This window comes from Triticum urartu, chromosome 5A (assembly GCF_056163025.1).
Source record: "Triticum urartu cultivar PI428250 chromosome 5A, HENAU_Tu73, whole genome shotgun sequence".
In the NCBI taxonomy this organism is placed as follows: Eukaryota; Viridiplantae; Streptophyta; class Magnoliopsida; order Poales; family Poaceae; genus Triticum; species Triticum urartu.
The window spans coordinates 147,150,408-147,173,856 of record NC_141877.1 but is presented as its reverse complement, the minus strand read 5'-3'; the positions used below and the strand labels follow the sequence as shown (position 1 = coordinate 147,173,856).

Here is a 23,449-nt window from a genome sequence, read left to right as displayed (position 1 = left end):
ATATTCTACGAAGATCTTTATCGGTCAGACCGCATAACAACATACGTTGTTCCCTTTGTCATCGGTATGTTACTTGCCCGAGATTCGATCGTCGGTATCTCAATACCTAGTTCAATCTCGTTACCGGCAAGTCTCTTTACTCGTTTCGTAATACATCATCTCGCAACCAACTCATTAGTTGCAATGCTTGCAAGGCTTATGTGATGTGCATTACCGAGAGGGCCCAGAGATACCTCTCCGACAACCGGAGTGACAAATCCTAATCTCGAAATACGCCAACCCAACATTTACCTTTGGAGACACCTGTAGAGCTCCTTTATAATCACCCAGTTACGTTGTGATGTTTGGTAGCACACAAAGTGTTCCTCCAGCAAACGGGAGTTGCATAATCTCATAGTCATAGGAACATGTATAAGTCATGAAGAAAGCAATAGCAACATACTAAATGATCGGGTGCTAACTAATGGAATGGGTCATGTCAATCACATCATTCTTCTAATAACGTGATCCCATTGATCAAATGACAACACATGTCTATGGTTAGGAAACATAACCATCTTTGATTAACGAGCTAGTCAAGTAGAGGCATACTAGTGACGTTTAGTTTGTCTATGTATTCACACAAGTATTATGTTTATGGATAATACAATTCTAGCATGAATAATAAACATTTATCATGATATAAGGAAATAAAATAATAACATTATTATTGCCTCTAGGGCATATTTCCTTCACTCTCCTACTTGCACTAGAGTCAATAATCTAGATTACACTGTAATGATTCTAACACCCATGGAGCTTTGGTGCTGATCATGTTTTGCTCGTGGAAGAGGCTTAGTCAACAGGTCTGCTACATTCAGATCCGTATGTATCTTGCAAATCACTATGTCTCCCACCTGGACTAGATCCCGGATGGAATTGAAGCGTCTCTTGATGTGCTTGGTTCTCTTGTGAAATCTGGATTCCTTTGCCAAGGCAATTGCACCAGTATTGTCACAAAAGATTTTCATTGGACCCGATGCACTAGGTATGACACCTAGATCGGATATGAACTCCTTCATCCAGACTCCTTCGTTTGCTGCTTCCGAAGCAGCTATGTACTCCGCTTCACATGTAGATCCCGCCACAAGGTTTTGTTTAGAACTGCACCAACTGACAGCTCCACCGTTTAATGTAAACACGTATCCAGTTTGCGATTTAGAATCGTCCGGATCAGTGTCAAAGCTTGCATCAACGTAACCATTTACGATGAGCTCTTTGTCACCTCCATATATGAGAAACATATCCTTAGTCCTTTTCAGGTATTTCAGGATGTTCTTGACCGCTGTCCAGTGATCCACTCCTGGATTACTTTGGTACCTCCCTGCTAGACTTATAGCAAGACACACATTAGGTCTGGTACACAGCATTGCATACATGATAGAGCCTATGGCTAAAGCATAGGGAACATCTTTCATTTTCTCTCTATCTTCTGCATTGGTCGGGCATTGAGTCTTACTCAATTTCACACCTTGTAACACAGGCAAGAATCCTTTCTTTGCTTGATCTTTTTCAAAACTTTGTCAAGGTATGTGCTTTGTGAAAGTCCAATTAAGCGTCTTGATCTGTCTCTATAGATCTTAATGCCCAATATGTAAGCAGCTTCACCAAGGTCTTTCATTGAAGAACTCTTATTCAAGTATCCCTTTATGCTATCCAGAAATTCTATATCATTTCCGATTAGTAATATGTCATCTACATATAATATCAGAAATGTTACAGAGCTCCCACTCACTTTCTTGTAAATACAGGCTTCTCCAAAAGTCTGTACAAAACCAAATGCTTTGATCACACTATCAAAGCGTTTATTCCAACTCCGAGAGGCTTCCACCAGTCCATAAATGGATCGTTGGAGCTTGCACACTTTGTTAGCTCCCTTTGGATCGACAAAACCTTCCGGTTGCATCATATACAACTCTTCTTGCAGAAATCCATTCAGGAATGCAGTTTTGACATCCATATGCCAAATTTCATAATCATAAAATGCGGCAATTGCTAACATGATTCGGACAGACTTAAGCATCGCTACGGGTGAGAAGGTCTCATCGTAGTCAATCCCTTGAACTTGTCGAAAACCTTTTGCGACAAGTCGAGCTTTGTAGACAGTAACATTACCGTCAGCGTCAGTCTTCTTCTTAAAGATCCATTTATTCTCAATTGCTTGCTGATCATTGGGAAGTCAACCAAAGTCCATACTTTGTTCTCATACATGGATCCCATCTCAGATTTCATGGCTTCAAGCCATTTTGCGGAATCTAGGCTCATCATCGCTTCTCCATAGTTCGTAGGTTCATCATAATCTAGTAGCATGACTTCCAGAACAGGATTACCGTACCATTCTGGTGCGGATCTTACTCTGGTTGATCTACGAGGTTCAGTAGTATCTTGTTCTGAAGCTTCATGATCATCATCATTAGCTTCCTCACTAATTGGTGTAGGTGTCACAGAAACTGGTTTCTGTGATGTACTACTTTCCAATAAGGGAGCAGGTATAATTACCTCATCAAGTTCTACTTTCCTCCCACTCACTTCTTTCGAGAGAAACTCCTTCTCTAGAAAGTTTCCGAATTTAGCAACAAAGGTTTTGCCTTCGGATCTGTGATAGAAGGTGTATCCAATAGTTTCCTTTGGATATCCTATGAAGACACATTTCTCCGATTTGGGTTCGAGCTTATCAGGTTGAAGCTTTTTCACATAAGCATCGCAACCCCAAACTTTCAGAAATGACAACTTTGGTTTCTTGCCAAACCACAGTTCATAAGGCGTCGTCTCAACGGATTTTGATGGTGCCCTATTTAACGTGAATGCGGCCGTCTCTAGAGCATAACCCCAAAACAATAGCGGTAAATCAGTAAGAGACATCATAGATCGCACCATATCTAGTAAAGTACGATTACGACGTTCGGACACACCATTGCGCTGTGGTGTTCCGGGTGGCGTGAGTTGCAAAACTATTCCGCATTGTTTCAAATGTACACCAAACTCGTAACTCAAATATTCTCCTCCACGATCAGATCGTAGGAATTTTATTTTCTTGTTACGATGATTTTCAACTTCACTCTGAAATTCTTTGAACTTTTCAAATGTTTCAGACTTATGTTTCATTAAGTAGATATACCCATATCTGCTTAAGTCATCTGTGAAGGTGAGAAAATAACGATATCCGCCACGAGCCTCAACATTCATCGGACCACATACATCTGTATGTATGATTTCCAACAAATCTGTTGCTCTCTCCATAGTACCGGAGAACGGTGTTTTTGTCATCTTACCCATAAGGCACGGTTCGCAAGTACCAAGTGATTCATAATCAAGTGGTTCCAAAAGTCCATCAGTATGGAGTTTCTTCATGCGCTTTACACCGATATGACCCAAACGGCAGTGCCACAAATAAGTTGCACTATCATTATCAACTCTGCATCTTTTGGCTTCAACATTATGAATATGTGTGTCACTACTATCGAGATTCAATAAGAATAGACCACTCTTTAAGGGTGCATGACCATAAAAGATATTACTCATATAAATAGAACAACCATTATTCTCTGATTTAAATGAATAACCATTTCGCATCAAACAAGATCCAGATATAATGTTCATGCTTAACGCTGGCACCAAATAACAATTATTTAGGTCTAATACTAATCCCGAAGGTAGATGTAGAGGTAGCGTGCCGACCGCGATCACATCGACTTTGGAACCATTTCCCACGCGCATCGTCACCTCGTCCTTAGCCAATCTTCGCTTAATCCGTAGTCCCTGTTTCGAGTTGCAAATATTAGCAACAGAACCAGTATCAAATACCCAGGTGCTACTGCAAGCATTAGTAAGGTACACATCAATAACATGTATATCACATATACCTTTGTTCACCTTGCCATCCTTCTTATCCTCCAAATACTTGGGGCGGTTCCGCTTCTAGTGACCAGTCTGCTTGCAGTAGAAGCACTCAGTTTCAGGCTTAGGTCCAGGTTTGGGTTTCTTCTCTTGAGTAGCAACTTGCTTGCTGTTCTTTTTGAAGTTCCCCTTCTTCTTTCCTTTGCCCTTTTTCTTGAAACTAGTGGTCTTGTTGACCATCAACACTTGATGCTCCTTCTTGATCTCTACCTCCGCAGCTTTCAGCATTGCGAAGAGCTCGGGAATAGTCTTATTCATCCCTTGCATATTATAGTTCATCACGAAGCTCTTGTAGCTTGGTGGCAGTGATTGGAGAATTCTGTCAATGACGCAATCATCTGGAAGATTAACTCCCAATTGAATCAAGTGATTATTGTACCCAGACATTTTGAGTATATGCTCACTGACAGAACTGTTCTCCTCCATCTTGCAGCTATAGAACTTATTGGAGACTTCATATCTCTCAATCTGGGCATTTGCTTGAAATATTAACTTCAACTCCTGCAAATCTCATATGCTCCATGACGTTCAAAACGTCATTGAAGTCCCGATTCTAAGCCGTAAAGCATGGCACACTGAACTATCGAGTAGTCATCAGCTTTGCTCTGCCAGACGTTCATAACATCTGGTGTTGCTCCAGCAGCAGGCCTGGCACCCAGCGGTGCTTCCAGGATGTAATTCTTCTGTGCAGCAATGAGGATAATCCTCAAGTTACGGACCCAGTCCGTGTAATTGCTACCATCATCTTTCAACTTTGCTTTCTCAAGGAACGCATTAAAATTCAACGGAACAACAACACGGGCCATCTATCTACAATCAAACATAAACAAGCAAGATACTATCAGGTACTAAGTTCATGATAAATTTAGGTTCAATTAATCATATTATTAAAGAACTCCCACTTAGATAGACATCCCTCTAATCCTCTAAGTGATTACGTGATCCAAATCAACTAAACCATGTCCGATCATCACGTGAGATGGAGTAGTTTCATTGGTGAACATCATTATGTTGATCATATCTACTATATGATTCACGCTCGACCTTTCGGTCTCTGTGTTCCGAGGCCATATCTGTATATGCTTGGCTCGTCAAGTATAACCTGAGTATTCTGCGTGTGCAACTGTTTTGCACCCGTTGTATTTGAACGTAGAGCCTATCACACCCGATCATCACGTGGTGTCTCAGCACGAAGAACTTTCGCAACGGTGCATACTCAGGGAGAACACTTCTTGATAATTAGTGAGAGATCATATTATAATGCTACCGTCAATCAAAGCAAGAATGCATAAAAGATAAACATCACATGCAATCAATATAAGTGATATGATATGGCCATCATCTTCTTGTACTTGTGATCTCCATCTCCGAAGTACCGTCATGATCACCATCGTCACTGGCGCGACACCTTGATCACCATCGTAGCATCATTGTCGTCTCACCAATCTTATGCTTCCATGACTATAGCTACCGTTTAGTGATAAAGTAAAGCATTACAGCGCAGTTGCATTGCATACAATAAAGCGACAACCATATGGCTCCTGCCAGTTGCCGATAACTCGGTTACAAAACATGATCATCTCATACAATAAAATTTAGCATCATGTCTTGACCATATCACATCACAACATGCCCTACAAAAACAAGTTAGACGTCATCTACTTTGTTGGTGCAAGTTTTACATGGCTGCTACGGGCTTAAGCAAGAACCAATATTACCTACGCATCAAAACCACAACGATAGTTTGTCAAGTTGGTGCTGTTTTAACCTTCGCAAGGACCGGGCGTAGCCACACTCGGTTCAACTAAAGTTGGAGAAACTGACACCCGCTAGCCACCTTTGTGCAAAGCACGTCAGGAGAACCGGTCTCGCGTAAGCGTACACGTAATGTCGGTCCGGGCCGCTTCATCCAATAATACCGCCAAACCAAAGTATGACATGCTGGTAAGCAGTATGACTTATATCGTCCACAACTCACTTGTGTTCTACTCGTGCATATAACATCAACACATAAAACCTAGGCTCTGATACCACTGTCGGGAAACGTAGTAATTTCAAAATTTTCCTACGCACACGCAAGATCATGGTGATGCATAGCAACGAGGGGAGAGTGTGATCTATGTACCCTTGTAGACCGGCAGCGGAAGCGTTAGCACAACGCGGTTGATGTAGTCGTACATCTTCACGGCCCGACCGATCAAGCACCGAAACTACGGCACCTCCGAGTTTTAGCACACGTTCAGCTCGATGACGATCCCCGAACTCTGATCCAGCAAAGCGTCGGGGAAGAGTTCCATCAGCATGACAGCGTGGTGACGATCTTGATGTTCTACCGTCGCAGGGCTTCGCCTAAGCACCGCTACAATATTATCGAGGATTATGGTGGAAGGGGGCACCGCACACGGCTAAGAAAACGATCACGTGGATCAACTTGTGTGTCTAGGGGTGCCCCCTGCCCCCGTATATAAAGGAGCAAGGGGAGGAGGCCGGCCGGCCCCTATTGGCGCGCCAGGAGGATTCCTCCTCCTAGTAGGAGTAGGACTCCTACTAGGAGGGGGAAGGAAGTGGGGAAGGAGAAGGAAAGGGGGGCGCCGCCCCCCCTCTCCTAGTCCAATTCGGACCAGGGGGAGGAGGCGCGCGGCCCACCCTTGCTGCCCCTCTCTCTCTCCACTAAGGCCCATATGGCCCATTACTTCTCCCGGTAGGGTTCCGGTAACCCTCCGACTCTCCGGTTTTCTCCGAAATCACCCGGAACACTTTCGGTGTCCGAATATAGCCGTCCAATATATCAATCTTTATGTCTCAACCATTTCGAGACTCCTCGTTATGTCCGTGATCACATCCGGGACTCCGAACTAACTTAGGTACATCAAAACTCATAAACTCATAATATAACTGTCATCAAAACCTTAAGCGTGCGGACCCTATGGGTTCGAGAACAATGTAGACATGACCGAGACATGTCTCCGGTCAATAACCAATAGCGGAACCTGGATGCTCATATTGGCTCCCACATATTCTACGAAGATCTTTATCGGTCAGACCGCATAACAACATACGTTGTTCCCTTTGTCATCGGTATGTTACTTGCCCGAGATTCGATCGTCGGTATCTCAATACCTAGTTCAATCTCGTTACCGGCAAGTCTCTTTACTCGTTTTGTAATACATCATCTCGCAACCAACTCATTAGTTGCAATGCTTGCAAGGCTTATGTGATGTGCATTACCGAGAGGGCCCAGAGATACCTCTCCGACTATCGGAATGACAAATCCTAATCTCGAAATACGCCAACCCAACATTTACCTTTGGAGACACCTGTAGAGCTCCTTTATAATCACCCAGTTACGTTGTGACGTTTGGTAGCACACAAAGTGTTCCTCCGGCAAACGGGAGTTGCATAATCTCATAGTCATAGGAACATGTATAAGTCGTGAAGAAAGGAATAGCAACATACTAAACGATCGGGTGCTAAGCTAATGGAATGGGTCATGTCAATCACATCATTCTTCTAATAATGTGATCCCGTTGATCAAATGACAACACATGTCTATGGTTAGGAAACATAACCATCTTTGATTAACGAGCTAGTCAAGTAGAGGCATACTAGTGACGTTTAGTTTGTCTATGTATTCACACAAGTATTATGTTTCCGGATAATACAATTCTAGCATGAATAATAAACATTTATCATGATATAAGGAAATAAAATAATAATATTATTATTGCTTCTAGGGCATATTTCCTTCAGAAAAATCATCACGAAGGTTTCATTCCGTTTGGTATTCCTTTTCTGCGAAATTCCAAAATAGGGGAAAAACAGGAACTGACACTGGGCTCTAGGTTACTAGGTTAGTCCCAAAAATAATATAAAATAACATATAAATGCATATAAAACATCCAAAACAGATAATATAATAGCATGGAACAATAAAAAAATTATAAATACGTTGGAGACGTATCAAGCGGAGACAGATACAAATCGCGTGTAGCTGCTGGGATCATGCAAAAGAGGTGGCAACAACACATAAAGGATATCGATGGTGGTGCTACTCAAGCACCCGGTTTTGAGCTCTGGGGTGAAAACCTAGGTATTGCTCAAGTCGGATATACCTGGCAATGGTGATGTTTTTACATCATTACCTTGTTGAAGGCATTGCTTGGGTAAGCTCGGATTGATTCTTCAGAGTGAAAATCTAGATTCTGGCCTTGGATGGTTGGATCCAGTGACGATGGCGTTTGGGCGTCGCTTCAATTTTTGACTATAGGGCGCCGATTCTCCTGAAGGCAATGTTGTTAAAGAGCCTAGTAGTCCATGTGGTGTCATAAGATGGTTGGTGCGGTTATGGTCATTGTTTAGTTTGACAATCATGTAATTGATCGCTTCTTTTTCTTTCTCGCCTGTGCATAGCTTTGGTCTTATATGACTTTGCTATTTGCAAGTGTGTGTTTTTGCGTGTGTTAATATTGTTTGTGTCAATCTTAGCTATGCAGAGGGCAGATGTGTGCTCATTATGTTTGTATCCTCTTGATGCTTCATTTTGAGCGAATGAAATCCATCTTTTATCCAAAAATTCATAGTCTCAATGGCCTCAAGAAAAAAAATCAGACTCCCTAATAATTCTATCAAAATGCCTAGAGCATCTCCAACAGATGCGCTAAATAAGCCGCGCACTGGATAAAACGGCTATATAGCACGCGCGACCAAAAATAGCGCTTCAGCAGCCGCGCTATAATCCCGCGCGCGATAAACAAGATTCAGCGCGCTGGGGAAAACTGCAGCGCGCGCTTGGTATTTTGTGCACCAGCTCCAGCACACTGGGTAGTTTGTGCGCCAGCTCCAGCTCCAAGCGTCGGCTGGGCGCGCTCCAGATTTACCGTGCCTGATGAAGCGCTACAGCTGCGCGCTAAATTTTGCAGCGCCTGGAAAAGCAACCACCCTCCCGCGTGCACTAAAACACTATTTCAGCACTGCAATTTTTTTAGCGCGCTGCGCTACCGCGCGTCTGTTGGAGATGCTCTTATAACAACTCCAATGCAGGTACCCATTTCATGTGCCGCCGTCTGTTTTGGTCACCGTGGACAAAAGTGTTGGCCCAACGCGTCGACCCATTCCCGAAACGCGTCTGCCCGGACCCATTTGCGGCGGGAATGCGTCGGTGCGGACGCGAAGCGGACGCGCCGCGGGTCCTCTTGATGCCCGTCGCGTCCCCACCTGGCGGCCGCCCAACTACCGCGGTCATCTTTATTAATGATGATCGCCCACCGTGGGCCCACGCATCAGCGATGGCGGCCGGCCTTTTTTAATCCGAGCGTGCGTTGGGGGGCCGTCCTCATCCGCTTCCAAATGCCCTCGTCCCCATCTCGCCACCCACTGTGCTTCCCTGTCGGTGATAAACCCTAGCCACCGCCATGGGCTTCTTCTCCGGCAAGGGCAAGGCCCCCGCAGGCCCTTCCCGCGCGCTCTCCCCGCCTCCGCCAGCGTCTTCCCGCCGGCCTCGGCAGCGCATCAGCGTCCCAGTGCACCAGGCAAAGTGGCACTGGGAGCACCACGCCCCCCTCCCATATCCCGACATGACGTTGCCACACGACTGGCATTTGGATCCAGAGAGGATCCCAGTGTCAGCGGTGCCGCGGTCAGCAAGAGCGCACACAGAGGAGGTGCGGCGCCGACGGCAGTTGTTGATGCCGGGGCAGCGCCGCGACCCCGCCTACGCATTCAACTCTCCCGCTTGGGAGCAGTGGTTCGTGTTCCAGCATGAGGAGGCCAGGAGGCGCGGCGTTCACGACGTGCGGCATGGCTCCCCGCCGCCGGCCCTCATCGCACACGACGAGGACCTGAAGGCGGAGGCCGTCTACCAGGCGGCGCTGGTGGCAATCCTCCGTGAAAGCGAGAAGGAGGAGCGGTGCAAGGAGGAGGAGGAGAAGGAGGCGTACCAGGCACGCATGGCGAAGGCCATGGCGCTCTCCGCGGCCGGCGACTGCGTCATGTCGTTGTTGAGACCGCCGTCCACCGTCAAGGTCGAGCCGGCGCCGACCCCCATCGAGCGCTACTCATGAACCAGGGTGGTGCGTGAATGGGTCAGCGCACCACCTGTCTGGTTGGGGACGACGCCAGCGCAGGAGTGGACCTACCTCAATCAATGGCGGCAGTAAAGGCTGGCCGAGGAGCGCCGCAAGGGCGAGTACCTCGAGCAGCTGGAGCGCGACGCGAAGGAGGACCTTCTTGCCTGCGATGGACCAGCCTAGCCAACGACCGTACAGCCCGCGGCGGACGATGTCGCTAGAGCCTGGTCGACGGCGTTCTCTTGGACTGGCCCGGCGTCGACGCTCATCGACCTCACTGGCCCCGACCACGACGACGAGGATGCCTAGGACAACGCGCCTCCTTGTAGTTCTTACTTTTATTTGATGTTTTAGTTAATGTAAAAAAAATGGACTCATGGACTCTCGCCGGTCTTTGTGACCGGCATTAATGTTTAATTAATTTTTTTATTTTTCAAAATGTTTACGGTAATGGGTCTTTTGCGCGACCTTAAAAATGAGTCGGACCAGCGTTGAGTGTAAGCGACGACCCAAACACAAAAGCGATCATATATGTCTGTCAAACTGACTCAAACAGATAAAAAACAGACCGAATCTTCGTTGAACCGGAGCGCTGGAGTTGCTCTAGGGAAGCAATTTCGTTTTACAAAAATGATGTCCCGGGATTCGCTCGCACGGGCCACTCCTTCGCTCTGCGTCACAAACGTATTTTTCTGGCCTGCGATTCAATGCGCCGCAGCACGCGATAAGCCTACGGGATACGGCTCATCTAGGCCGTCCGTTCGTCTCCATTTCAAACCCTCTCGCCCACCCAACGGTCGTCTCGCAGCATCTCTCACCCACGGACCCACCATTACTTCTCTCGCAGGCATGTGGGCCAGCAAATGGTGGACCCACGGGTCAGCGAGACGCTCCCGCTGCATAAATCCGCACCGGGAACTGTCTCATTTCAGCCACACGCGAACCCTAGGATAGACATGGCCAAGAAAAAGTCCTCCTCCTCCGCCGCCGCCGCCGCCAACGGCAACGGCAACGACTCCGCCGCCGCTGCCAACGGCAGTGGCAACGGCAGCCACGCTGCCCCGGTGCTGGCGCCGGGGATGGAGGAGAAGCGGGACCCATCGCCGGTACGGGACCGGAAGGCGGAGCAGCTTAAGACGCTCAACTCCATGCTCCTCAAGGAGGCGGTCGAGCGGCGCGGCCAGGTGGCGGCGCTCACGGCGCGCCTCGAGGAGATCTCCGCCGATGGCGACGCGCTCGACGCTGCCGAGCGCGCAGTCGCGCAAGCCGCCCTCGCCGCGCCCCTCCGCGCCGCGGCCGACGAGGCATCCGCGCTCCGCGCACGCCTCGCCGCCGTCCAGGACTCCCTCCGGCTCGCGGAATCGAAGGCCGCGCTTGAGGCGGGCGCCAAGGACGATGCCACCGCGCGCCTTGAGGCGGTCGCTGGGGAGAAAGCACGGTTCCTGAAACTTCTCCAGGTCAAGGAGGCGGAGGTGGCGTCCATATCCAACAAGGTCGCGAGCCTGTCGGCCATGATGGCCGAGTTGGAGGGCAACAATTCCGAGCTATTGAGTCAGAATGGCGAACTCATAAAGCAATTGGAGGAGACAAAGGAGGCGGTTCGGGTGGTCTCCTGCCAGAAGGCAGAGGTGGAGAGAAGCTTCCAGGAATTCAAGAAAGAATCTGAGGCGTTCCGGGTGGAAATGGAGGGGAAGTTGAAGGTGAAGGTGGAGGAACTGAAGGTGCTGGGATCCAAGAAGGCGGAGATGGATGCAAGGGTGGCCTCTTTGGAAACAGAGCTCGCATTGTCTGTGACTAAGACAGGGGGGTTAGAGGCTGAAGTAATGGCAAAGAAGAGGGAGCTTGATTTGTTGAAGGGCAAAAGTGATAAGCTCCAATCAGAGGTTGCTGAAGCAGAGAGGAAACACAGCATGTCTGCAGAAGAGGTTGAGAGGCTCAGGATGGAATTGGGTGTGTTGGTGAAGGCAAAGGAGGTTGCTTCCAAGGCATTTGATGCTGAGAAGACTGAAATCATGAAGGAATTGGAGAGCCTCAAGAGGAAGGTGGAGGAAATCCAGGCTGACAAGGAGGCGGCCGAGGGGGTGACACGTGAGAAGGATGCTCAGACCGTTAAGTTGAGGGCTGAGTTGGAGGAGCTCCATGTTTCCATGTCACAGCTCCAAACATCATGTGATGAACTTGATACCAAGCATTCACGCCTGCAGAGCGAGAAGAATTCAGTTCAGAAAGCACTGGATGCTGAGAAGGCTGAAGCAGGGAAGCTGATGTCTAAAATCAAGGCACTGGAGAACTGCAATGGTAAAATGGACGGCGAGATTGGAGAGTTGAGGATTGCATTGAAGGAAAAGAATGGGAAGATCGAAGCCCTTACCAGTGAGGCTGAGGAGCTGCAGCTCACAGTGACTGAAGCGCAGAAGAAGAACAAGGGTGGTATCTGGGTGTGGGTGTATGCCGCCACCACCACCATGGTGGCCGCAATCTCCCTGATCTGTGCTGCCAGGGGCCATTGAAGGAGTGCACTTTTCTTTTTCTTTTTTCTATGTTGATCCTCTATTTGCATGTTAGTATGCCACTCGAAATGGTCAGGTTGCTATCTTAGCTGCATCACATATGATGAATCGGCTGGTACTATGGAATGAAATCAAATTTTTGCTTGCATTCTGGCAATATGTTTGTTCTTGTTGCTGTTGATGTTCATGTGTTTCGTCTTTGAAGTTCTGTACCATGATGATTGCTGGGTGTTTTGCTGTCAGGGCAAGCATTATGGGTATATGGGGATTTCCTGTTGGTGTTGTTTTCTCATATCGGCTTGCAAAATGGACCTTGAGCTGGTAGGATGTTATAGTTGTTACTTGGCCAGTACTGGGATGTGTTAGACTTCTTCCAGTGCTTGGTGATAACTAAACTGAGAGTTGTATTCTCTCATTTTTAATTTGCTACTTTTTGCATTGGCACTACCTTTGCATCATGAGCAAATATTCGTGCGTCCTGTCTGATAGCACTAGGACACAAGGGTTGCTTTCCAGTTTCCACAGAATATATGGTTGTATGGTGGTGATGATATATTGATAATATGTTTCCCATTGTAACAACTACTGGTTTCGTTGTCCTGTTTTTGCTCATGTATGTAGAGAAATGCAAAGGGCCTTTTCTGAACCACGTGAAAACACTATGAAGAGGACCAAAAGGGATCTCAACGTCACTTCAAAGTTGACAAAAGCACAAGGATGTCATGTGGGGCGCTGCGTACAGGCGCGGGTCGCGCGCCCAGGGGCAGCAGCCGACGGCCACAGCTGGCGAGGCATGATCGGGACAAGGAGTCCTGATCCTACGTTGGTTCCTAGAGTCCAGGAGTAGTTAGTTTCCTAGTTTGTTAGGAGTCCAGGAGTAGTTAGTTTCCTAGTTTGTTAGAAGCCCATAAGGCCTTTATATATCCTGTAATCTGCACCCTTGGACGCAGGCAATAAATCATTATCTCCTACCTCCTCCTCTACTCCTAATCTCTTCTCCTGCACCATTGAGCAGTTAGGCAAAAACCCTAGCGCTCCTATCAACCGAGACTACGAACTACGTAGTCGAGGTCCTGCTGTCTTGGGCACCGAGTGGGTGTATGCCGCCACCACCACCATGGTGGCCGCAATCTCCCTGATCTATGCTGCCAGGGGCCATTGAAGGAGTGCACTTTTCTTTTTCTTTTTTCTATGTTGATCCTCTATTTGCATGTTAGTATGCCACTCGAAATGGTCAGGTTGCTATCTTAGCTGCATCACATATGATGAATCGGCTGGTACTATGGAATGAAATCAAATTTTTGCTTGCATTCTGGCAATATGTTTGTTCTTGTTGCTGTTGATGTTCATGTGTTTCGTCTTTGAAGTTCTGTACCATGATGATTGCTGGGTGTTTTGCTGTCAGGGCAAGCATTATGGGTATATGGGGATTTCCTGTTGGTGTTGTTTTCTCATATCGGCTTGCAAAATGGACCTTGAGCTGGTAGGATGTTATAGTTGTTACTTGGCCAGTACTGGGATGTGTTAGACTTCTTCCAGTGCTTGGTGATAACTAAACTGAGAGTTGTATTCTCTCATTTTTAATTTGCTACTTTTTGCATTGGCACTACCTTTGCATCATGAGCAAATATTCGTGCGTCCTGTCTGATAGCACTAGGACACAAGGGTTGCTTTCCAGTTTCCACAGAATATATGGTTGTATGGTGGTGATGATATATTGATAATATGTTTCCCATTGTAACAACTACTGGTTTCGTTGTCCTGTTTTTGCTCATGTATGTAGAGAAATGCAAAGGGCCTTTTCTGAACCACGTGAAAACACTATGAAGAGGACCAAAAGGGATCTCAACGTCACTTCAAAGTTGACAAAAGCACAAGGAATTGTCTCTCTTTGAAGTGTTACATAGCACCAAGTTGTACGGCATCTTCCTGGGATACGTTGAGGTAAAAGCTTTGGGTGTATTGCTTGAGTGTTGGTCATTCATATAGGTTAGAAGATAATTTAAGTTCCTGTCAAGAGAAAGATAATTCAAGCGAAGAAAACAGGGTCGTAATAGACATTAGTGTAATACCAGAATACAGAGGCACAGAACTACGCTTTGTCTTAAGGTTTAGGGTTTTCGTGATAATTTACGCACTGCACTTGATTCAACCGGCTCCCTCCTCTGTACTCAGAATAAACAAAGACTATATCTTGAGATGAAAATTATTCTGTGCTTGCTATATTGCTAAAAATGATTGGTCAGATGGGTAACAGTGTACAGCTTGTTTGTTCTGTGCTCTATATTGCTAAAATTATTCTATGCATAACTGCTACCCCCTCCCTTCCAAAATACTTGACTTTTATTTGTCCAAAAATGGATGTACCTATATACTAAAACATGTCTAGATATATCTATATTTTGACAAAAGAAAGGCATGTATTGTGGAACGGAGGGAGTACATTGTAGAGGATTTCTGGTCTGGGTTGTGTTGGCATCCTGGAGCCTCGAACCACTGAGGAGGATTACTGAACAATTTACGCTGAGAATGGTGCAAATTGAACTTACAATCATATTCTCATGAAACATTCAGGAAGTTTTGCAAGCCTTTTTGTGTGTGTGTGTGTGGAGGGGAAGAAGCTTACAAACTTGCTTGAAAGAAATAGTACCGTCGCACTTCCGAATCTTGCCATGACTGAAGATATGCAGGTGTTTCAGTGCTAAAAAGGATTCTAAGCCTTATATTCAATCTACAAAAGGGCACTCACACATCATCATGAATTGCTGTTGGGGTAAGCACCAAATAGCTGAACTGAACAATCACATTTGCCAACAAGAACAAACTTGGGCATTCGCTTAACAGAAGAACGCCCACGGGCCAGAAAGTAATCCACAGGATCACAACAGTCCAGCGCCATTCATTAATCAGACTAAACAGAACTAGCACCTCCGTTTCATGCAGATTAACAAGACTTTTTCACATTGACAAATCACAGGGAGTAATAACGAGAACTAGATTGCTACTATTCCATTCCAATCGGATTCATCGTCGATACACCAAACAAAACATTCACCCAGAACTAATCCAACAACCTAAAGCATCGTCATGGTAGAAAAACAGTACATAGCTACCTTGCAATTATGAATTCAATGTGCTAGTTGAAACAACTTCCACTTTGAAAATGGTATCATGGGACGAACAGGATGATGTGCTCACTATATTGCTAAAATGATTGGTAACATCTTACTGTTTCTTTTATCCTTGTTAGTCTGCAAGATTCTACGCTTGACTGCTACTCCCTCCGTTCCAAATTACTCGTTATGGTTTTAGTTCAAATTACTAAAACCACAACGAGTAATTTGGAACAGAGGGAGTACATTGTACAGGATTTCTGGAGGGGTTATCTTGGCGGAGCTGTCTTGGCATCCTGGAAGTTTATCCTGAAACTGCTGAGAAATAGTACCATCGCACCTTTTCTGAATCTTGACGAATTAGGCATGACTGAAGACATAAAGACTGCCAGAAAATACTCTCTGGAACAGCATTCAGACTCAAACTGTAAAAACATGTTTTCACCATTCATTCCGCATCATAGACATCAATAAGATGTTTTCACGTTGACATATCACGATGAATAATAACAAGAACCAGATTGCTAGTATTCCATTCCAACCAGATTCATCATCGATACACCAACCAACACATTGACCCAGAACTAATCTAACAACCTAAAGCATCGCCATACTAGAACACGAACAGAGTCCTCAAATCTTCTGTGATGATGCTAGTTTGATCTGCGAGGCTCTAGAACTCCTGGGACGCGGAGCCAATGTCGCCCTTGCCCTTGCCGACCTTCTTGGGGAGCAGCGTGGTGTGGATGTTGGGCAGCACACCACCGGCGGCGATGGTGACCGCGCCCAGAAGCCGGCTCAGCTCCTCATCGTTGCGGACCGCCAGCTGGATGTGGCGCGGCACGATCCGGGTCTTCTTGTTGTCGCGCGCAGCATTGCCGGCGAGCTCCAGGACCTGAAGAGAAGAAAACCAAGAATCGAATACCCGTGAGGGGACAGAAGAGGAGAATGCCTATGGGTAACGAAACGCGGAGAGGGTTGATGCGGTTACCTCAGCGGCGAGGTACTCGAGGACGGCGGAGAGGTAGACAGGGGCGCCGGCACCGACGCGCTGGGCGTACTTGCCGATCTTGAGGTACCTGGCGATGCGGCCGACGGGGAACTGGAGGCCGGCCTTGGAAGACCGCGAGACGGTCTTGGACACCGCCTTGCCCTTGCCCCTCCCGCTGCCGGCAGAACTCATCTTCTCGTCGCTACGAAGGGTGGACGCGCGGATACGGTGGTTGCCGGAGAGATGGCCGGAGTCGGACAGATTGTTGAGGGATGAATGTGGAGATGGTGTACCCGCGGGGGCGGTGGTGTGATTATATAGAAGGAGGAGGCGGTGCGTGATTGGTGGGGAGGGTTAGGCCGTGGATCGGTGACGTGGAGGGGCACGATGCCGTCGGATGGAGGACGAGGAGGGGAAATTTTGGGGGATTGGCGCGGATCAGGAGTTTGGAGGGAGGCGGAAAATTTTGGAATGGAAAGTGATTAGAGGGGGGGAGAGCACGGGAACTCTCTCGGTTTGGGGTGTTTCGTCCAAGATGGGCCCATGCGTCAATGGCTTGTGGACTTACTTTCTCCGGTCTTTTTTACTTTGCATATAAAAATTATCTGAAGTCAAACTTAGTAAAGTTTGACCATATTTATATAAAAAAATATCAACATCTATAATGATAAAGTTATACAATATGAAAATTTAAGTTATTGCGCATCTACTGATATTGATTTCACATTGTGAATGTTTGTCTTCTTTTCTGTAAAGTTGGTCAAACTTTACGAGGCTTGACTTCAGACAAATCTTATATGCGAACTAAAAAAACCGGAGGGAGTACTGTCGTACCTGGACCATGTGACACGTGGCTAACTGCTTGTTTGGCTCATGCCATTGGGTTGGAATTCACGGATTTCATTTTACAATTCCAACCCAGCTTGTTTGGCTGTCGCGCAAGGGTAGCAATAGGCACATATTGATCGGCGTCCGATCCGGGCAGATGCGAGTCTCGTGGGCCGTCAGATTTGGCCAAAAAGTTTGCCCCACCGCCCTTTTCCTCTGCCTCTTGCGCGCATTGACAATCAGTTCACGCACATGCCTCCGCGCTTGCCGACCGCCCGCGCTCGACGTCTCTCTCGCCACTAAGGAAGACACAAAGTTGGCCGCAAAAACACCTCCTTGTCAAAAATGGGCATATTATACCTACTGACTTTTTTATCCTTGATATGCCCGAAGATGAAAAATTATCAACTACTCTTGGTAGGCCATTATTGAACACCACAGGTCCAGCATTGGATTGTGCAGAAGGGAAAGTAACCTTCAGAATTTGCGATGAATAAATAGTGAGGTATTTCCCGAAGAAGCCCAAAATGAAAGAGAAATATATTTTTGCACCTAAAAATGTATGTGCGGTAAGTAGAGAGAATCGCAGGCCACTGGAGACCTGAAATGATACTAAGGTATGAGGTTATGCTTAGCAACCTAAATACCAACACTTAATGGGAGGCAACCCATTATTTTGTCTTTTTCTTTTTGCTTTGATATTTTGCTCTCATAAATAACTTGATGAATAACTCTCGAAAAAGATTGTTTTTGACTTTGTGTTGTAGGAGAAAATCGAGGAAAGAAGACACTAGAAAAAGGCTAAGGAGAAAAGAAAACGGGGAGAAAGACGGCGTATCATGCGAACATCTGCGGTCGTTCAGGCGATCGCATGAATAAAGGAGGACACATCAAACAACGGTCGGAGCTATCAGCGGTGTTCCATGTGACCGCTCACACTTGTATGCGGTCGTATGGAGCCGTCGTCGAAAATCGCCAACGACATTCAGCACAGGAGATAGTGTTTCGTGCGATGGCTTGCGCCTGCATGAGCGGTTGTATAAAGCTTTAACCAAAATGCGCAAAAAGAAAATAGAGCAAACAACGGTCTTTCATACGGATGCACGAGTTCGTGTGACTGTTTGTACAAAATCCTACCTCGAATGGTTTTCAGCTCTGATGTGATTGACGGTGTTTCAAACGAGCGCTCGCCTCCGTATGAGCGCTCGCATCCGTATGAGGAGGATTCAGAGGCAGATGACCATTCCTATTTTCCCTGCGAGGTGTATGCTCAAACTTGGCAGGGTTATATTATTCATATCATGCATATGTTGTGTTGCAATGCTTAGTTTTTACATCATATACACGATATTGAATGCCATCTCCTTAGTTGACACATCATATATGTGATTGCCCTCTGCTCACTTGCTTAGTATATAAATAATATATTTGAATTATATCATGCCATGATGTTTACATAGACAGCATGTATCTGAATTATGGCATGTCAAACCCATTTTCTAAAGACATAATATAGTTATATCACCTCATCATGTTTGCATGGGCATCATATTTTGAATTATATCATGCCATCATGTTTCCAACGGCATGTTTGTGAATTGTGGCATGCCAACCACTTTAATAGACACATCATATAGTTATATCATGTCATCCTGTTTATATAGTATCATATTTTGAAGTATGTCATTCTATCATATTTAGTTAGCCATCATATATGTGAAATTGTGTCATCTATCATGTTTAATTAGCCATCATATATGTGAAATTATGACATGCTATCCTATTTGGTTAAACAACATAAATGTGAATTATTTCATGCTCTGTTTTCTTCGCTATTGTCCATTGCACCTCTATGTCTTACAATGTATGTACATTTAATTTCTTTTCTTGTTTATCAGCCATTTGAATTGGAGGGGGTGATGGCAGTATCTATGGGAGTAAAAACATAGTCTTCAGAAAAGATCGTGCTACCCGTCGATGTAGATAGAACCACGATTTTAGTTACCCAAGAACCAGCCCCACCACACATAACCCAGACTCACGCATATTGTACCCCTAACCAGTTGGACAAAGAAGCAGCTACACCCTTTCTAACTCCAACCCCAGCAGATAGTAACCTAGTTCTAGTTGACACAACACCGTCTCCACCATAGAGCACCCAAACACGAGCAGTTAGTAAGGCAACTACAGTGCCCAAAGTACGAGGACCACCACTCCAAACCCCAAGTCAACGCTTAAAGCAGAAGAAGAATTATTCCCAGGTCAGGTTCTGTAGCTATGGTTAATACCCCTTTGCTCTTGCATCACTGTATTTACTCATACCAGCTAATTTCAAATTTGAAGGATGCAATTGAAACTCCAATGGCATCACATGTATGTTTTAAACATGTTTCTTTAACGTGTTTGCTGTTGTAACTTGCTCTATGTTGATTTTAGTTTCAATTGAATAAACAGTTATGTTCTCATGCCATGCACATTACAAGTGTTGTTATTGCTGTGTAGTTTCCCACATTTATATTTTGCCTATGCTGCTTTGTCTTAAATAGATATGATTTGAACTATCTCTATCTTGATTTGGCAAAATAAACTAGAATGATATAGACCATACAGTGACCATACTACATAGATATATGTTTGTTTCATGTTATTATCATGTCCACCTTACTACTAAACTGGTTTACCAAAATAAGTTTCATATACAATATGGTAAAGTTGTGATCTGTCTGCTTGTTTCTTTTTTAGAATGCAGACAAAATATTGGAGAAAAGTACCCCGTTATGCAATGGTAAAGGAAGTAATGCGGATAAGGTTCGAGATAGTGAGACATGCCTCTTGGTCTCCAAGAAAGCTGATAAAAACTATATTGAAGACACTGATACAATCCCAAAGTCATGTCTTGATGTAGTGTTCGAGTTACTGGCCACTATTGCTGGCACCAGCTCTTTGAACTCGCTGCCTGAATCAGTTCGGCTTCTTGAGTCTCAACTTCAAGTTGAAAGACATCGATCAGATGTGTTGAGACAGGAAGCCGAAGGATTGAGGAAGTCCCTGCAAAATTCAGATGCATACTTTTTGGTGCAACAGCAAGCTGTAACACCCTCGATGCGACTATAGCTCCCACGTGTCGAGGCATGACTTAGAGACATAATCGCATTGAAGGCATATGTCGCAAGTTAGGCAATCTTCACAACATCCCATGTAATAAAAATAATAAAGGGGAGAATAACATAGTTGGCTTACACTCGCCACGTCAATCAAGTACACAAATAACATTACATCATCCATACACTCATGGCCCGACTATGGCGCCAAAATAAAAGATGACCCAACATGCGACACGGTCCCGATCACCCCCAACTAGGCACCACTACTGATCATCAGGAAAGGAAACATAGTAACGTTGAGAGTCCTCGTCGAACTCCCACTTGAGCTCAAACGCTTCTCCTGGAGCGGAATCATCAGGCCCTGCATCTGGTATAATAGTAATCTGTGAGCCACAGGGACTCAGCAATCTCGCACCCTCGCGATCAAGACTATTTAAGATTATAGGTAAGGCAAGGTAAATATATATATGGAGCTGCAGCAAGCGACTAGCAGGTATGGTGCCTATCCTGTTCGCAAAAGAGAGCGAGAAGAGGAGGCAAAGCGCGAGCGAGAAACTAAAGAACAACCTGCGCAAACATTACTCCAACACCGTGTCCACTTCCCGGACTCCGCCGAGAAGAGGCCATCACGGTAACACACTCAGTTGATTCATTTTAATTAAGTTAAGGTTCAAGTTGTCTACAACCAGACATTAACAAATTCCCATCTGCTCATAACCGCGGGCACGGCTTTCAAAAGTTCAAATCCCCGCAATACTTCTGTTGATACGGCTGACGGAACGGAGAAGGAGGAAGCCAATACTTCTGCTGCTTGGCCACTTGAGTAGAGGAAGAAGGAGTAACATCTCTGACTTGCTTCTTGGAAGCATCACACCTCAACTGAGCAGCCTCTTGCTTCAATGCCATGTTGTAGAACTCATCGTATCTCAAGGGCTCGAAGAGGACAAGAGCGAGCTGAATTTCTTCTTTGAGACCACCCCTGAACTGATATATCATGCTCTTCTCACCAGGGACGTCCTGCTTGGCAAAGCGGGCGAGCTTCTGGAACAACTTGTTGTAGTCATAGACAGACAAAGAGCCTTGCTTCAGGTTGCGGAATTCCTCACGCTTGCTTTCAACCACGCTCTGAGGGATATGATGAGCTCGGAAATCTTGACAAAATTCATACCAAGTGATAACACGTCCACCTCTGGAATCCTTGTACTGCTGGAACCATTCTGCAACTTGATCTTTGAGTTGGAAGGAAGCGAACTTGACAAAGTCCTCAGGCCTGACGTTACTACACTCGAAATGCTTGCACAGATCCACAAGCCAATCGTCAGCATCGGTTGCCTCAACACAATTGCTGAAAGTCTTTGGCCCGTTAGCGAGGAACTGGTTGAGTGTAGCAAAGTGATTTTGATTGTTGCCTTGATTCCCTTGATTGCCTTGATTGCGCTCTTGAAGAATTTGCATGATCAACTGTGTATTTGCATTGGTTGCGGCCATCACAGCTTGCCATGCCTCCGGAGGAGGTGGAGGTGGTGGTGGATTAGGATTCGGAGTCGTGCGCGTTGGAGGAGCCATCCTAAAGAGGTTGACATCCATCGGCACATTGATAGACAAATATTGAAGCTGAATCCAACGGAATGAAAATTGCAACATATAGTCTTCACATCCGAACAAAATGAACGAATGCATTCCTCTTGAAATGGTCACATATCCATAAATTGAGAAGCCACGTAGAATTAAGGTAGAGAAATAAATCAACAAGGTACGGATCAAGAACGAATAATCGGTAAGAAATCCCAATCTCAAACCAATATCCGTGGAAGAAGAACTAGAGCTACTAGAATTCCCACCTATGAAACTCCCGAACCTTTCCGGTTATGCAATCAAGTGTTGGGGATACAGGGGAAGCATAATATCTCAACCAAACTAGCAAATGCTACATCCAGCTGTATCCATCCTTCAACACATAACCAAGAAACCTTCGGAAACCATCTACCTCAACCTTCGAAAAGCATCCGTTATACAAGTTATGGCGATACTCCCGAACTCCCGCCCCAGTACTGGGTGGCGTCGAGGTTATCTCACCAACGAACTGCATAAAGGAGATTTTCGATGTCGGCATACTAAACTCAGGTATTCCAGAACTGCAACGATAAAATTATGATGACAACACCTCAGAGCTCAACTCCCCAGGACACTTCCACTAAACCCCTGACAGGAGGCACCAAGACAATGTTCTCATCATAAAACCATCGGAACGATTCCAAGATACCCGCGTGATCCTAAAATTTTTTTAGTGAAATTTGAGAAGAGAAGAGTCAAAACTCTACGTCAAGATGCCTTACCAGAGCGATGAGGAAACTGGGAAGTAAAAAAGAATTCCTAAACTCTCCGATATATAATTCCTAAATGACTCAAAACATTTTTCTAGACATAACTCGGCCGCTAATAACGATCAAGCAATGGGGCTCCTAAGGTCGGGGAAGGCTCTGATTACCAACTTGTAACACCCTCGATGCGACTATAGCTCCCACGTGTCGAGGCACGACTTAGAGACATAATCGCATTGAAGGCATATGTCGCAAGTTAGGCAATCTTCACAATATCCCATGTAATATAAATAATAAAGGGGAGAATAACATAGTTGGCTTACACTCGCCACTTCAATCAAGTACTCAAATAACATTACATCATCCATACACTCATGGCCCGACTACGGCGCCAAAATAAAAGATGACCCAACATGCGACACGGTCCCGATCACCCCCAACTGGGCACCACCACTGATCATTAGGAAAGGAAACATAGTAACATTGAGAGTCCTCGTCGAACTCCCACTTGAGCTCAAACGCTTCTCCTGGAGCGGAATCATCAGGCCCTGCATCTGGTATAATAGTAATCTGTGAGCCAC

At 45.7% G+C, this 23,449-nt stretch overlaps 2 protein-coding genes across 2 annotated transcripts; one reads left to right on the top strand and one right to left on the bottom strand.

The window, feature by feature from the left end:
- Nucleotides 1-10,917: 10,917 nt before the first annotated feature.
- LOC125508601 (uncharacterized) lies at nt 10,918-12,659 on the top strand. The gene has a single exon (XM_048673356.2). The coding sequence runs from the start codon at nt 10,958-10,960 to the stop codon at nt 12,509-12,511; it is 1,554 nt and encodes a 517-aa protein (XP_048529313.1). The 5' UTR covers nt 10,918-10,957; the 3' UTR covers nt 12,512-12,659.
- Nucleotides 12,660-16,131: 3,472 nt separating this feature from the next.
- On the bottom strand, nt 16,132-16,910 carry LOC125555884 (histone H2AX). Its single transcript, XM_048718693.2, has 2 exons — nt 16,616-16,910; nt 16,132-16,519 (listed from the first exon to the last, which is right to left on the bottom strand). Exons 1-2 carry the CDS (start codon nt 16,805-16,807, stop codon nt 16,298-16,300), a joined length of 414 nt encoding a protein of 137 aa, XP_048574650.1. The 5' UTR covers nt 16,808-16,910; the 3' UTR covers nt 16,132-16,297.
- Between the last annotated feature and the right edge of the window lie 6,539 nt (nt 16,911-23,449).